Below are 15,065 nucleotides of genomic sequence, written 5' to 3' on the forward strand. Positions count from 1 at the left end.
TTCTCAGCAAAAGGGAAAATCAGTAGATTTCAGTGGATTTTGATTTTAATATAGATTTAGCATCCTATAAGAAGAAATTAGGAACATTTTTCTTTTAAATCTCCCATTTAAAGATGCAAGTGTGTTTGTTGTAGACCGGGAAATATTTTTCAATGAATGGGATGGACACTGCTACTATCACAGTGTGTGCTGAATGTGGACAGCTGCATCCTGAGTAGCTGTTCTACTAAAGAAAAAAAAAATGTGGGTATAACAGAGGATATAGTGGAAAGTGTGTAGTTTTGTGCATCTGCTGTTGTGAAGTGAGTGTGCACTGAAAGGAATCTCCACTTCACTGCTCTTCACAGTGAGTGGCGGCAGTGAGGGGGGAGTGGTTTAGACTCACAGTTAGCTAATCAGAGGGGCCACGGGCAGCTCAAACAAGTGGTTGGGGGCTTGATGAGAAGAGCACATGCAGTCTGGCACCGGTAACCTAAAGGGAATGACACACTACCTCTAACTCCTGATGCCTTTTTCTCCTCCTTCCACTGAGAGGTAATAAAAGGAGTCTGCAGAACCTCAAGAGGATTGTTGAGGGAAGACATCCAGTCATTGAGAGAAGATTAAGGATAGGTCAACTGACTTATAATTGTACTAACTTTGTTTTAAGGTAAATATTATATATAGCTATACTATGAAGATGCTGAATGTGGACTTACTAGTTTTAAGTTTCTGCCTTTGTCTGGGGACAGGACAAAGTGCTGTGGGTAAGAGACAATATCAGATCCAAAACGGGCCGTGTAGCTACACCTTTCTGCTGCCTGAGCAGGAAAACTGCCAAACCCAGAGCAGCAACTATAACTATCCAGTTCAAAAGGATGGACCTGTGGACAACGAGGAGTCGGCTCAGAGGCTGGAACAACTGGAGATCATCATGGAGAACAACACACAGTGGCTGCTTAAGGTAAACTTGTGTCACACCCATGATATCACATCAATACATAAGACTGCGATATCAATGACTGCCTTGATTACAGTTATTTGAGAGTGATCGTTTCAGAGGTAAATAGGATGAAGTATACTTAGGTATCTGAAGCAGCATGATGTGTAAAAGGACGTGCTGAGGAGCTATATTTCCTCTACACAGGTGTCACTGGAGACATTCATACTTCCTTACAATTTTCTGGAAAGGAAAAAAGTTAGCATTTTAAAGAAAATCAAACACCTAGTATAGAGCATGAGAATAATTTGGATGAAATGTAGACCACTAAAACGTTTGATGAATTATCTAATACTGTCAGTGCAAAAGGACATGATGGGTTTAATGACTGACAATAACTCAACACAGCTGTCTACACGAGGGATGCATACTTTGCTTTCAGTTTGCTGAGCCATTACTTGTGTGATTGAAAGAAGTGAACGACCTCCCTCTCTTCTCCCTCTTTAGAGTGTGATTACTGATCAGAACTATACAAGACAAGAACACCTCACAACTTGATCACACAATTCCCATCTCGTAACATAAAAAGAGCTCCGATCTGTTCCACAGGAGCGCTCAGAGGGCACAAAAGCTCAAGTGCTGCCTCAGAAATCAAAGCCTGCTCGCAGGACAAGTGAACATTTTACAAATTCCGCATCTGACACAGGTTACATATTTCTTAAATACAAAGTAGGGCTGGGTCGATAAGGTTTTGTACCGATTCGATTCTTTCACGATACATGGATGCCGATTCGCTTTGTATTGCGATTTTCATTTATTGTGATTCTACACGTATTGCGATTCAATAGTATTGAAATTTATATCATTAGACATCTCTAAAAACTATTTGTTTTATAAAAAAGAATGCACATCACATGTCAGTCAGTCAGTCTGACATTTATTTAATTTGTAAAGAAGTACATAACATGTATTTTATGCTTTCGCTCTGTTTTTGCTGGAAATGGAAATATATATTTATATATATTGATTCTCGGGAAAAGAATCAATTTTAAAAATCGTCTAAAAAAATCCCGATCAATCCCAATCAATTTTTTTCCCTACTCCTACAAAGAAGCATTGCTGATTAATGATGTGTCACCAAAGATTTAGCTGTATCAACATAGCTGTTTGTGTTTAAATGAAGGACTCCAGTGCGTTCTTCTGTTGTGCGACTTCACCAAATTAATTTGCACATTAGAAGATAAATATGGGAGAAATCTCAGCTCAGGTGTGATGGTTAAAGTTTCACAACACAAACGTTCTTTCCTAAAGTTAACTTGATACTAGGGGTGCACGATTCAGAAATTGTCACGATTCGATTCAATATTGATTTTTAGGCTCAAGATTTGATTCAAAATCGATTTTCGATTCAAAAACGATTCTCGGTTAAAAAAACAATTCACAGTATGTAAATGTAGTTACTTTTCCAATGTGATTGCAGTAGACATACAATTTAAAAGAAAATAAACAACAAATTAAATGTAGTTTGATATTACTTTATATGTCTTCATACAAAAATAAAAACGTTTGCAACTAAAAACTGCAAAGTGCCAAGCTTTGGCCAGCTTTCAAATACATTTAATTCAAGTATAAAATAAAACTGTTAAATAAAAAGAGCTTTTCGTTCAGAGTTTGGTGGGAGTTTAGAGCATTGAAAGGTTGACTGGCATGTTAGGTACTTTAGGTTGTTGTTCGTCCACGTCTTTAATGTTAATCTCTGGGTGATGGCGTACCCTGGGAGTTCTCAAGTTTGTGGTGTTTCCAAAATACTTAACTTTCGCTTTGCAAAGCCTGCATATAGCATGATTCCTATCAAGTTCCATCTTCCCCTTGAGGTTATAAAAGCCGGAATGTGCCCAAACTCTCGCCTTCAATGAGGATGGAGCAGGTTGAATAATTCTTTCTGTGAGGTTTGCCATTGTTTGCGTCAACTAAACTACTTCTGCTGCACTCGTTCTTCTTTTGATTATAACAAGAGTGCCCAGGCGTCAGTGTGAATTTGATGCAGCACCATCTATGGGAATGTCGAGCTAAACTCATTCAGGACAATAGTATACACGCCATTACAAAATAAAAATAAATAAAAAAGAACCGATTTTTGGAATTCTATGAATCGATTTTGAATCGGTAGAGCTTCAATCGCGATACAAATGTGAATCGATTCTTTTGCACACCCTTGATACTTTAAACTTGATACTTTGCCATAAGGAACAAAACTGATTTGTATGAACTAAAGCACCCAAATATAATACAGATTCTCACTATTAAATAGCATACCTTACCACAGCTCTGCAAAGTGGAAAATTAGCATAGACTTTGTAAACCTCCATCAGTAGGCAAGTGTGCTATGGCCATTATTAGCTTAGCAACCCAGAACAAGTATGTAAAAAATACTATTTAATTATTCAGCCTGATAAGCTGTAAAGTGTGGTAGAGAGGTCAGTTGTCACAACTTATGTCATCACAGATAAAAGAAAGCCACATTTATCCTACAGCTAGACAGTAGTAAAACAAAATACTAAGTAAGTAAGCTTGCTACCATGGGTGCAGCCTTAATTCATTTAAAATCATATATGTAATTATACTGCTGATTAAAAGGTGCATAGGGTATAATGTACCCATTCCATGTTGTGATAGGTTTCTGCTCCCCATTATCCTAAATAGAATTAAACAGGTAAAGGAAATAGGATGGATGGATGATATAGAACTTTACTTAATCATGGTAGTGCCTTTTTTACAGAAGTGGCTTGAGGGATGGAAGAGCTTAAATAGTGTAAATAACTTGAGAAAACAACTAATCGCCACCTAAGTTAGAGGAATCAGTCACTTAAAAGCTTAAATAACTTCACACTGCTGTCACATAAATATTCAGGATGTCTACAAAAAGTAACCGTCCTATGATCCACAAAAATGCTTTTTCTGAGCTTTATTTCAAAAAGATTTTCCAAATCAGTAAACAGTAGACTTCCATCAGGTGTGATTTATCTATTTAAAATAGTCACTTAATTTATCCTTCCTTCCTTTTTACACTGCACCAGCTAATGACAACTGAGGAAAAACAATGTGTTGAGGAACACAGTTACTCCTCACTGACGCCTTTGAGGCGCATGAAGTAAACAACTGATTAGATCAATAACTGTCAATGGGACATCCTGCCAAAATTTCAAATGACAGCCTTCCACCTACTACAGATCCCTTTGTGTATCCAAGAACATAAACAAACTTGACGTCATGAAAGGAAGACAAACAAAATCAGCACTAATTGCAAATGTTACTTGTATTTTCCATAAGAAAAATAATAATAAAATCTGTCTGTTTGGGGTTGCATTGCTGACTGATGAGTAAGTAACAAAAGTGATTATGCAAACTTACTGCAGATGACAAAGATATTAAACTACACTGGTTTCCAGTTGCACACACATGTCATACTGTCATGAAGGATGTAACTCCTCATTCAACACTTCCATCCTGTTTACGAGTCGTATGACCCGATTGCCACTCAGGAACACCATGCAGGAAATAACTTAATGATTGGTCTCGGTCTAAATCTGGCAATACTGTAAGGTAGATGAGAACAAATCTCGTAAAGATGAAACATTGACCATTTCACATCCTGAGGCCATCTATGCTCATTGTATTATTCCTATGATTAAGAGGTTTGATATGGGCAAGGTTACATCACAACTGTAAATGTTTTTACCATGCATAAGTCAAGATGATATAAATAAATAAATTCATTTGTTTCAAGATTCTTATTATTAGTTCGTATTGTAATATTACTTTACTAAGAAAATATTACAATCTATTACTTTCCACATTTTGACCTTCAGGACAAAACAATGATTTTCATGTGTGAATTTAAAAGAAGCTTTTAAATATATATTTGACACCATATGATAAAAAACTATTTAAAATACCTCGTCATGGGACAGTTCTGTTCAACTTCATCCTTGGCTCTATTTAAATAATTGAACAATGGTGCTTGATCAGAAATCTCTATTATAGCACCATCAATATATTTCCAAAACAGGTTGTTAAAGGTTCAGTAGAAAACAAATGTAAAAATAACCTTTTGTCATATTTGCTCACACTGTCACTTACAGTAGTACACGAGACAGATAATCTTAGAGAAAAGCATGTTCCTCTGCCTCCTCCTAGTGCTCCTAATGGCATTTGCAAGAACAATCTAATCAGTGACTCTTTAAAACTGTCTCAAGCTAATTCTCTTGCTTCTGTGCTGCAGCTGGAGAACTACATACAGGACAGCATGAAGCAGGACATGGTGCAAATCCAACAGACTGCTGTACACAACCACACAGCTACGATGATTGAAATTGGAACAAACCTGCTGAGTCAAACCGCAGAGCAAACAAGGAAACTGACCAATGTGGAGGCACAGGTGAGGCTGTATTGCCCGCTACTTTTAGAGGCTATGCAACAGGACTGTCAAAACAGTTTACACATAGCATAATAAGCTTCTTAACAGAATAACATGCTAATGTAAATGTGGCGCAAGTTGTTTTTTAATGACATGAATACATGTTTAACATTCCTTTGTTTCCATTCAAAGATGCAAGCCTAAGTGTGCTCTGCGATACACTGCATTAAATAATGTAAAAGAAAATATGCAGAGGGAAAAACAGGCATGACTGCGTCAGTTTATTATTGTGGCTACACGTCAATGACCTTATGTGAGCCAACTGTACAGCATTTCCTGTTATTAGCACACTCGTATTCCCAAGAAAGGGTCTATCAGTTTGTCACAATCAGACATCCGTCTGTTCAAAGGCATCAACAGCTCCATTGGAGACACATAGCTAGGATCCATGTAAACAACCTGCTTTTTGCTGAGTTCAGTTCCTCCGAACTGGGAAATTAGAGGCAAGGTCCCTAACCGCAGAGTTTAGTTCAATACGTCTGTCTGTGAAAATAGGTGGATTTTGAATGTTTCCCTTGTTCAGGTATGTCTGCTGTATTGGAATTTGGTCGTTCTTTCCTGTCATGTTTTTGCCTTTTGCAAATGGCTGTTTGTTGTTCACGCTAGAGGTGCAAACTGGGCTTGTGTTGAACTTGACCCACTAATAGAAGACAGAACTGAATATCCAAACTATTTTGACAAATTGATTTTTATACACGTTTATTGCTCTTTTGCCATACCTTCTTCTATGTTACATGCTTTTTTACTTTCTTTTTTCTAAATTGCTGCAAGTCATGTTGTTATTTGCATACTGTATTGGAGAAATGTCAGATGCAACTTCATAATTTCACAGTAAAATGTCAATAGTAGAACACAACCTGTATCTAGTTGTGAGTTAAACTTGAGACCGTGTTGTGTTGTGTGGAGAAACAAATAGCATTATTGGAGGATCCTGAGACCTTCTTGATGCTAATGTGAAGTACAAAGTGTTTATATCACTCAAGAGCATTTAGAAATCTACTGATGGATGAATGGACCATTTTACAAGATATCTCTTGTACACAGCTTGACTGAACTGCTTCGCCTTGTTCTTTTGTTTTTAGGTAATTCATCATACAACTCGACTTGAGCGTCAACTTCTTGAAAACTCCTTGTCAACTAACAAGTTGGAAAAACAACTAATTGTCCAAACAAATGACATCAGCAAGCTGAATGACAAAAACAGGTGAGGACATCAAATCGCAACATATCATAAAATCACAGGCCATACTAAACTGTACAGTGTTGTGCTAATGTGCACCGCTGAACTTGTTACCCTCTTCCCAGCTTTCTGGAGAAAAAGGTGGAGGAGATGGAGGAGCAGAGGCAGGTGGAGCTGAAGATGCTTCGCGATGAAAAAGAGCAGCTTCAGCTTCTAATACTGAGGCAGACCTCCATAATCGGCGAGTTGGAGCAGCAGCTGCTCAAAGTCTCCTCCAACAACACTGTACTGCAGCGTCAGCAGCAGGAGCTACTGGACACCGTGAACAACCTCATTCACACCATCTCTGTCGGTTCAGCTCGAGGTGAGTCCGCACTTCAGGTCATCATAACCTCTTTGATGCACTCTTAAGTTTTTATTCATATTTGTAAAACACATCCATACTTGGGAACTGCCAACCACAGTCTGCTGTAGCCACTTGAAATCAATTTAACACCTGCACAAACTAATCCAATCAAATGGCCCTGCAACAACTTTTTTTTTTTGAGGCCAATATGTGTTGTTGTGCAGTTGTCATGAATTACACAAAAGATCACATAACTTTAATTACCACATGCCTCACTGTAAAAGCAGTAACACTGAAGAAATGAATGACCTTTTTTTTCCCTCGATGTGAACTTATCAAAGGAGGACGGTTAAATGCCATACAATTGTGTGTCAAAATAACAAGGCTGATTTCTTCTGCAGAGAGCAAAACTGTCATGATGCAGGACACTCCTACCACATTCATGGACTGTGCTGCTGTCTTCAAGGCAGGAAACACCCAAAGTAGAGTCTACACTCTCACATTACCCAACACTACAACAGAGGTTAAGGTACAGTAATCCTGTTAAATTGATACAGACTTGGCATGCACTGACCCATCAACACTTACTCAATCTTGTAAATAAAACCTCTGGAAGTGCTCAGTAAACAGTATTGTGTTTGAGGGCGGGGAAGTTAAATTAAAATGTTCTTAGACTTCCATTAATGATGTGCATGCTTGAGCTAAAATGGTGATCTCCTTAGAAACTTTTCAGTTAAGACTTGGACTTCAATTCTGTGTACCTTCCGTGCAACTTAACACGTTTTGAACAAACTCAAATAAGACAGCATTGTCAAATTATAAATGAGCATCAATTCCTCACAAAGAATTCATTTTTAACTGTAGCAACTCCTTTTTCCTTGTGTTTGAAGGCTTTCTGTGACATGGAGACAGAAGGAGGTGGGTGGACAGTACTACAAAAACGCTTTGACGGCCATGTTGACTTTCACCGTACGTGGCAAGAGTACAAAAAGGTAAAAGCTATCAAGAAGTAATTCTTCCCTTTAAAAAAATATAACCTAGGCTACGGTTTTCATTCCAAATGCAATTCATTCCAATACAGTGAGCAAATTTGGTTTTGGCCATCAACTGAGAGTGATTTAAAGGCCTGGTGATTGTACTACAAACACAGAGCAGTGCATCTGAAACTTAAAATCTACAATCAAAAAGAGGTCTAGATGAGTCGCCAAAATAGACCAGTATTGCCAATGCCAAATAGGAGATAAATGAGCCAACGCCGTGCCAAAAAGAACCTCAAGTCCCTACTAAGCAATCTTTACCGAGGAAAGCATTCATGCCATTTCCTTTTTTCCTACCACAATGCAAGTTCAGTAAAAACTGGCATACTTTTTTATCAACATCTCATTGGGAATGTGAATATTTGTTTAACTGCTGAAAGTATCTTCAGTATTCTGATGAAATATTTTAGTTACAGGGAAAATAACGTTCAGTGTAGTAGCCAAGAAATGTACATGGTGGTCCTCTGTTTGCTGTTTTTTTTAATGGAAAAAGCAACCTACAAGCCCCTCCTGCAGGGGTTCAACAAAGTTTAATTGCATTTCTTTTGTGACTTTTCAGGGGTTTGGAGATCCTTCAGGTGAATTCTGGTTAGGAAATGAATTTGTCTCCACACTGACAATTCAACAGTCCTATAATCTAAGGATCCAGCTGAGCGACTGGGAAGGAAACTCTGGATTCTCACAATATGACCAGTTTTCTCTCGACAGTGAAGCACAAAATTACAGGTACGTTGTACTGACAACATCAAAAAAACAAGTGGGTCGGGGAGACTGGGTAGCTCACCTAGTAGAGCGTGCGTCCCATGTACAAAGGCTCAGTCCTCTCTGCAGCGGCTACGGGTTCAAATCCAACCAGCGGCCTTTTGCTGCATGTCATTCCCCCTCTCTCTTCCCTTTCACGTCTAAGCTGTCCTATCAAATAAAGGCCTAAAATGCCAAAAACAAATAATCAAATAAAAACATAATGTGGGTCAGATGCTTGGTAGCAAATACTGAGCATTTTGTTTAATTTCTGTTTTAAGTCAAAAATGTACAGCTCATGTAGCTCAAGTTGTTAAGGATAAAGAAGTCCGAAAATAAACCACAGCCTCAAAACTTAAAGCCTTGCAATTATTATGAAAGAAGAAGAAATTAAAAACTATGTTAGTGACAACCTACAGAGGCAATAGTCCTTAAAACAAGATGCATAAAAATCATCTCCAAAGCACCACATGTAGTGTAATGGCAATCTATTTTATACATAGATTTCTTCCCAAAGCTAAAAGCATATAAGCTCTGGTTGTAATTATTTCATCATACCTACATTTTTTCCATACTTCTAAATCGTCACCCACATCTGCTTTTTTTAAGCAATTCAAATAAATATAATAATGACGATTCAGTCAGATTATCAGGCTAGTTCACTACAGTTGGTTCACTGACAGGCAAGATGACACCACATTAATGGACACAGTGACAGTGCTGAATTCACTCTAGTTATTAAGTACTAACATTAATGTGCAAGAAGGATTAATTCTACAGTCTTGACTGATAATGTATTTTGACAGAGTGTCCTTGGACCGTATCACACATATCTCCAGAAACCTACTTTTGAAAAAAATAGCTCAAGATAAATGCTGACCTCCTAGTTTTACTTAAAAGCAAAACACATTATAGAAATTCCTCTAGATGGTGGTTCTTTGCTGTATCTATTTCCTGATACTGACGTACTGGAATCAGCCCCAAAAAAAGGTAATAAACTGGCCAGTGTTTGAAAAATAGGAAACACATAAAATGCTTTGGTTTTTGAACATTAACTTTGCACTTCTTGGCAATAACACAACATTCAGAAGTATTTTATTTTCCAAATCTAAGCTGATTTCAAGAGTGGAATGGATCCTTCCTTTGAATTTGAAAAACAAAGTTTGAAATGCTCCAATTCAACACAGTTCTTTTTAAGTCTACTTGACTATGTCTCCAGTTAGTTGGCTCAGTATTTCCAAATAGCTCTTACAAAGAACCTTCACATAATAGCACAACACAAATCCTTTGGGGAAAAAAACAAAAATAGCATGACAACATATCAAATTGCCAAGCTGCTTGTGAAAATCACAAGCAGAAAAATCAACAAAAATGAACATTACTGTATAGTATTGAACAAAACTGTAATGCAAAATGCACACACTTCAATCCTTATGCCAAAACCCATTTTAGACCCAGTACTAGTGAAGCTGTGGCCAAAGAACTGTATAAGGGAGTTGGACGTTGCCTTTTGAGGAACAGCAATCACAGTCTTCCTCCTTCATTTTTCCTTTTCCATTCTACAGGATACACCTTAAAGGCTTCAGTGGAACAGCAGGCAAAATAAGCAGCATCGGGCAGCCAGGAAGTGATTTCAGTACAAAGGATGCGGACAACGACAAATGTGTTTGCAAATGTTCACAACTGACAACAGGGGGTAAGAAACACATTTTTGTAAATAACTTGAGCTTTTGAATAATTGTGCTCGTCAGGAAAATACAATAATCACGTTGATTCGTGATGGCACTTGTTGTGGAACAAATTCCAACCCACACAAATCTTGGAACTCAAAAAAAAATTCAAAATATTCAAGGGGCATTGTAAGGGCTCCTTTACTTTTGTGGCCAGGTCAAAGAGCACAATTAGCTCAAAGTTAATCACTGATCAACTCATTGGGGAATTCAGCGCCTACAATGGCTGACATTCACAGCCTGGGAACAGAGCTTTTCCCTCTCTCCTCTTGTAGTTTAAAGGTCCTCCTCCATTCCCTTGAAAGTGACTCCACTGCCAGAAGTTTGTCTCCCTCTGAATTAGGGTCTGCCAAGTGAGCATTAAAGCATGAAAACCCTAACCCTCTCCCTTTTTCCCATGAGGCCTTTCTCACAGGGGATTTCATATGCACATTATGCACAATCATGACTGACACTGACCTTGTTAAAGAGTAAAGCAGAATCTGCTTTGAATTAATTTACTAAATCTGTATGAAACCATAAGTATGTTAAACCATATTACCAGCTCCAATCATTTATTTTTAACTGAAAGATTAGATTTTCAGGTTTACTTGAACGCTGTTTACAGATATACATGCTATTCCTATGGACAACGAATGACAGCCCAGTTGTTATACTCAAATTAAAAGGGGTATGTGTCCACGATAACTGACAATCTCTATGATGACACCTCTACATAAGAGCAGTAGCAATTTTACTGTCATATCCAATCAGATGCTGTCAAATGTGAAATGCCTGCCTTGACACCATGACACGTATTTCCACTTTTTAACAAGTAGCTTCTAGTTGCTTGTGTGATGACATAATGACATGACATAGATTGAGCTACAGCTAAAGTGCAAAACAGTTGAAAAGTGCATTAATGCTTTTCATTACATAGATTTTTCAAGCATTATTGCTTGAAAAATGTAATTTAATGCTCATTTGTTTTTTTAAATCTCAACTTTCTCTATTGATTCTATATAGTAGATGTCACAGCTTTTTAACGGTTCAGGTTTTATAAGAGTGTAGACAGTCTCCAGATGGCACAGTTAAAAAAAGCCTGCCAATACATTGAAAGTCACCACAAGAGAACAAAAAGATGGTTTAGCTCTGAAAGGGGCTTTGCAGTTTGAAAAGTATCCTATAGCTATGTACAATCATGCAGCTATAGGATACAATGTATCCTATAGTGACAAGTGTGAGTTTTTAGCCCACCAAACTACTTCTTAAAACAGGTTACCATATCATACTATAGAAAATACAGCAAACGCCATCCCTGTTATACAGAGTTGCATGCATTATCCTCTTTGATAACATTACATCTAAATTTACGTTTGGTTTGATGTTCTAGGTTGGTGGTTTGATGCCTGTGGTCCGTCCAATTTGAATGGGATGTATTACCAACAAGGCCAAAATTCAAATCGCTTCAATGGAATCAAATGGTATTACTGGAAAGGCTCGGGCTACTCACTGAAGTCCACTACAATGATGATCAGACCAGCAGACTTCTCGGGTTCCCTTTGAACTGTCACGCTCAGATTAAACAAAGTGGGAGGGAAATTCTGCTGACGAACAGCAACAAACAACAAAACCAAAAATAAATATTCTCAAGGGAACCAAAGCACTTCATGAACATATTTTTACATACCTTTGGAAAGACATATTTTGTGCATGTTTATGTGTACAGTAATTTGAAATAGAGACTGACAAAATGACAAATATCTATACTGAAAATACTTATGACTGGTATGTATAGATAATTAGGTATAATAATTACATTGAGTAATTACAGCTAGCTAACCAGTCAGAAGAGGCCAGAGTAAATTGTGACATTTAATCTAATGTCTTTAAAGATTGTAATGTCCAAGCACCCATTTAACTATGTTTTAAATAATAGCTGCCTAAGTCATTGTAAAAAAAAAAAAAAAAAGAAGAGACAATGGTACAACACAGAAAAACTGGCTCAAAGTGATTATGATTCTGTTGAATGCCTAAAATGTAAATGCAAATGTAAAAAAATGCCACAGAAAATGTTTCTCTTACGATGCTGTTTTTCTCCTGAGAATGTATGTGCATTTGTTGTTTAATTTATATGTAGATTTTAAGTTTGATATTTAACATTATTATATATGATGGAGATTTGTTAGTTTGACATCTTGAATCCTAGCTAGTTAACAATGTTATTGCACATAGGCTACACTAAGTGGAATTCTTTTAATATAATTCTGCAGCACCTTCCCACTTGCTCATGCATGATGATCTTTTTGCAGTCATTTTTATTTATGCAATCTTTCTTTTAAAGCTTCAAAATCCTAATTTATGAAAAGGTTTTGGAAGTGAGGAAGCTGAATTCCTCACCAGTAAACACTGGCTTTAGATTTGTTTTGGAGTGTATGACTGTAATACTCTACCAGCTGTTAAATACCTGAAGTTGAAGACTAAACATAACCACAAGGCACAGAGCTTAAAACGTAAGCTCTAAAGTCCTTCTCAACAATATTTCTGTTTGACACAAAAGTGCCAGATCACCACAACTTTTTCAGCAACGTTGTATCACTTTAAGTACAAAATAAAAAAAAATGAAATGCTCAAAAGTTGCATTTTCTATTGTTGCTTTAAGGTCACTAATCACAGTTTAACTTCACATTTCAACTCTAACCACCAAATCTTCAGAAGAGCGATATGGGCAAAGTTAATAGTGGGCAATATGGATCAAATCTTTTATCACAGTATATGTTAATTTTATAGTGTGATATTGATACATGTTGTGGTACAGTCAATTTGGGGTTGTTTATGGATAAAACAGCCACATGGGAATGTTCTGTTTTTGGCTAATTCAGCTAATTAAATACCTGACAAATCAAGGAACAGTACTTCATCAGATTAATATAAAGATCAGTCCAATAAAGCCATAAAGCAGTCCTGATCATTGTTTGTAACATATCCCTTAATGGTCTTATGCACGGATATAAAGGAAAAGTTACAGTAGAACCTTCATTGTCACAAATGGTTGAGTTAAAGTTAAAATGGCAATCGGCAAATCGGCCTCATGTCATATGTAAGCTTCAGTCTTCGGAGGTCATGCATCATTATTTGAACAGAGACACATCATTTTACGTTACAAGATATCCAAAAGATGTGAAAACAATATTATATAATATATAAATAATACTAAAATCAGTTTCTATCAATAAACCTGGCAACATCTGAAGGCAACATCACGCTCCACAGGGCACAGGTAATAAATAAAAGAGGGAAGCATGTGGTTGCCAAACGCTGGAATGCATCCGTAAGTGTAAAGGAATGACAAACAGCCATGGGGACATAAAAAATACTTTGTCACAACAAAAGCCATCATGCAATTTCAAGAGGAAATGTGTTGAAATGTGTCTGCATCAAGACCCCACGTCTTCCCTCACAGTGGCAGGAGCGGACAGTGATGAGTTCAGGAAGAGGCAACATTCACAGTTCACACAGGATGCTTCGGGAAAAACAAGCGGACTGAAAATGGATGACTGGCAATAAAAATTAGCAGGTTTCCGTCCAACTTCCTCGGGTTTGCTTTTACAAGCCTTTATTAGTTTTGTGCATCAAAATGGGGCGTTCCAAAGATGACTTATATGTAGAAAATCATTTATATAAAGAAAATAATTATAACTATGAAACTGAAGAAATGTAAACCATTGTCTTTAAAAGTATATTAAAGCAAAATTACGTAACTTTTTTACCTTAAAATAAAAGCTTCTAAATCATTTTGATCTTACTCTGACTTGTAATAGGGAGAATGGTGCCTGTCATCCCCACTCTGCGTGCCGATCGCCTGTTTTCGCATGTAAAGCTTTGTTTATACTCGTGCAAGACACCGTGGCACTGGCCTCCGTAGATGGTATGTGAGCTACAAGCATGCACCGAGAAGTTTATGCTCAACACATTGTTCGTTGCAGTATTCTCCGAAACATCAGGGGGCGACCAAATAAAACAATCTGTGAATAAGCAAGAAGTAGTAGAGAAGAAGTAGAGAGTGGAAGTAAAGGAAAGCAGTCTGTCTGGCAACAGTAGTAAACAGATCCATGATAAACACTGACATACCGCCAAACATTGCATTTGTGTACTCCAATTATTAACGTTACTGTCGCTGATCTCCAAGTCAGAATTACTGTCTGCTTCTCGATGTTATGAAAACTCTTTCCATTAGACAATTTTTAAGCTTTGACAAAGCGTTCTCATGTTTTCCCACACACCCTCCAGCAAAATGCCTTTTTCTTTGCCCAGTGTATTGGCTCTCTCTTACCACATATTTAAGGCTATTTAGTAACTGTTCCTTTGGTCTGTACATGAAGAATCATTCAGATGTTTGTACAGGCGAACCTGCTCAGCCAGTCTTCCCAGCCAAACCGTGTTATAATGGAACGTGCAGGAACGGGCTGATTGCTTGACCTGTCATATTGCTGCTTGTAGCTTTCTCCAGAACCACTGTACAAAATTACTTACAGAATAACCCCAGAACACTTATATGCAATTCAATATGCAACCCCACTGTATACTACTGACTTGTACTACTGTATACTTCTACTTCAGAGGAAAACATTGTACTAATGCATTTAGCTGACAGAG

The 15,065-nt window shown here is 37.4% G+C and overlaps 2 protein-coding genes across 6 annotated transcripts in view; one reads left to right on the top strand and one right to left on the bottom strand.

Moving 5' to 3' along the window:
* Positions 1 to 15,065, bottom strand: part of mcph1 (microcephalin 1) — a 32,803-nt gene that overhangs the window by 5,038 nt on the left and 12,700 nt on the right. Inside the window, exons 14-15 of one of the 5 annotated variants that reach the window (XM_031303826.2) lie at positions 699 to 740; positions 494 to 548 (exon numbers count right to left, since the gene is read on the bottom strand). The exons of 3 other annotated variants lie outside the window; for them this stretch is intronic. In XM_031303826.2, coding sequence (XP_031159686.1) covers positions 494 to 548; positions 699 to 740 — 97 coding nt within the window. Of the gene's footprint in view, positions 1 to 493; positions 558 to 698; positions 741 to 15,065 lie in introns of all 5 variants that reach the window. One more of the 5 variants, XM_031303818.2, reaches the window with a different exon arrangement.
* On the top strand, positions 306 to 13,479 carry angpt2a (angiopoietin 2a). Its single transcript, XM_031303845.2, has 9 exons — positions 306 to 943; positions 5,202 to 5,357; positions 6,479 to 6,600; positions 6,702 to 6,940; positions 7,324 to 7,451; positions 7,813 to 7,914; positions 8,519 to 8,685; positions 10,266 to 10,396; positions 11,803 to 13,479. Exons 1-9 carry the CDS (start codon positions 674 to 676, stop codon positions 11,973 to 11,975), a joined length of 1,488 nt encoding a protein of 495 aa, XP_031159705.1. The 5' UTR covers positions 306 to 673; the 3' UTR covers positions 11,976 to 13,479.

Source organism: Sander lucioperca, chromosome 15 (genome assembly GCF_008315115.2).
Source record: "Sander lucioperca isolate FBNREF2018 chromosome 15, SLUC_FBN_1.2, whole genome shotgun sequence".
Taxonomy (NCBI): Eukaryota; Metazoa; Chordata; class Actinopteri; order Perciformes; family Percidae; genus Sander; species Sander lucioperca.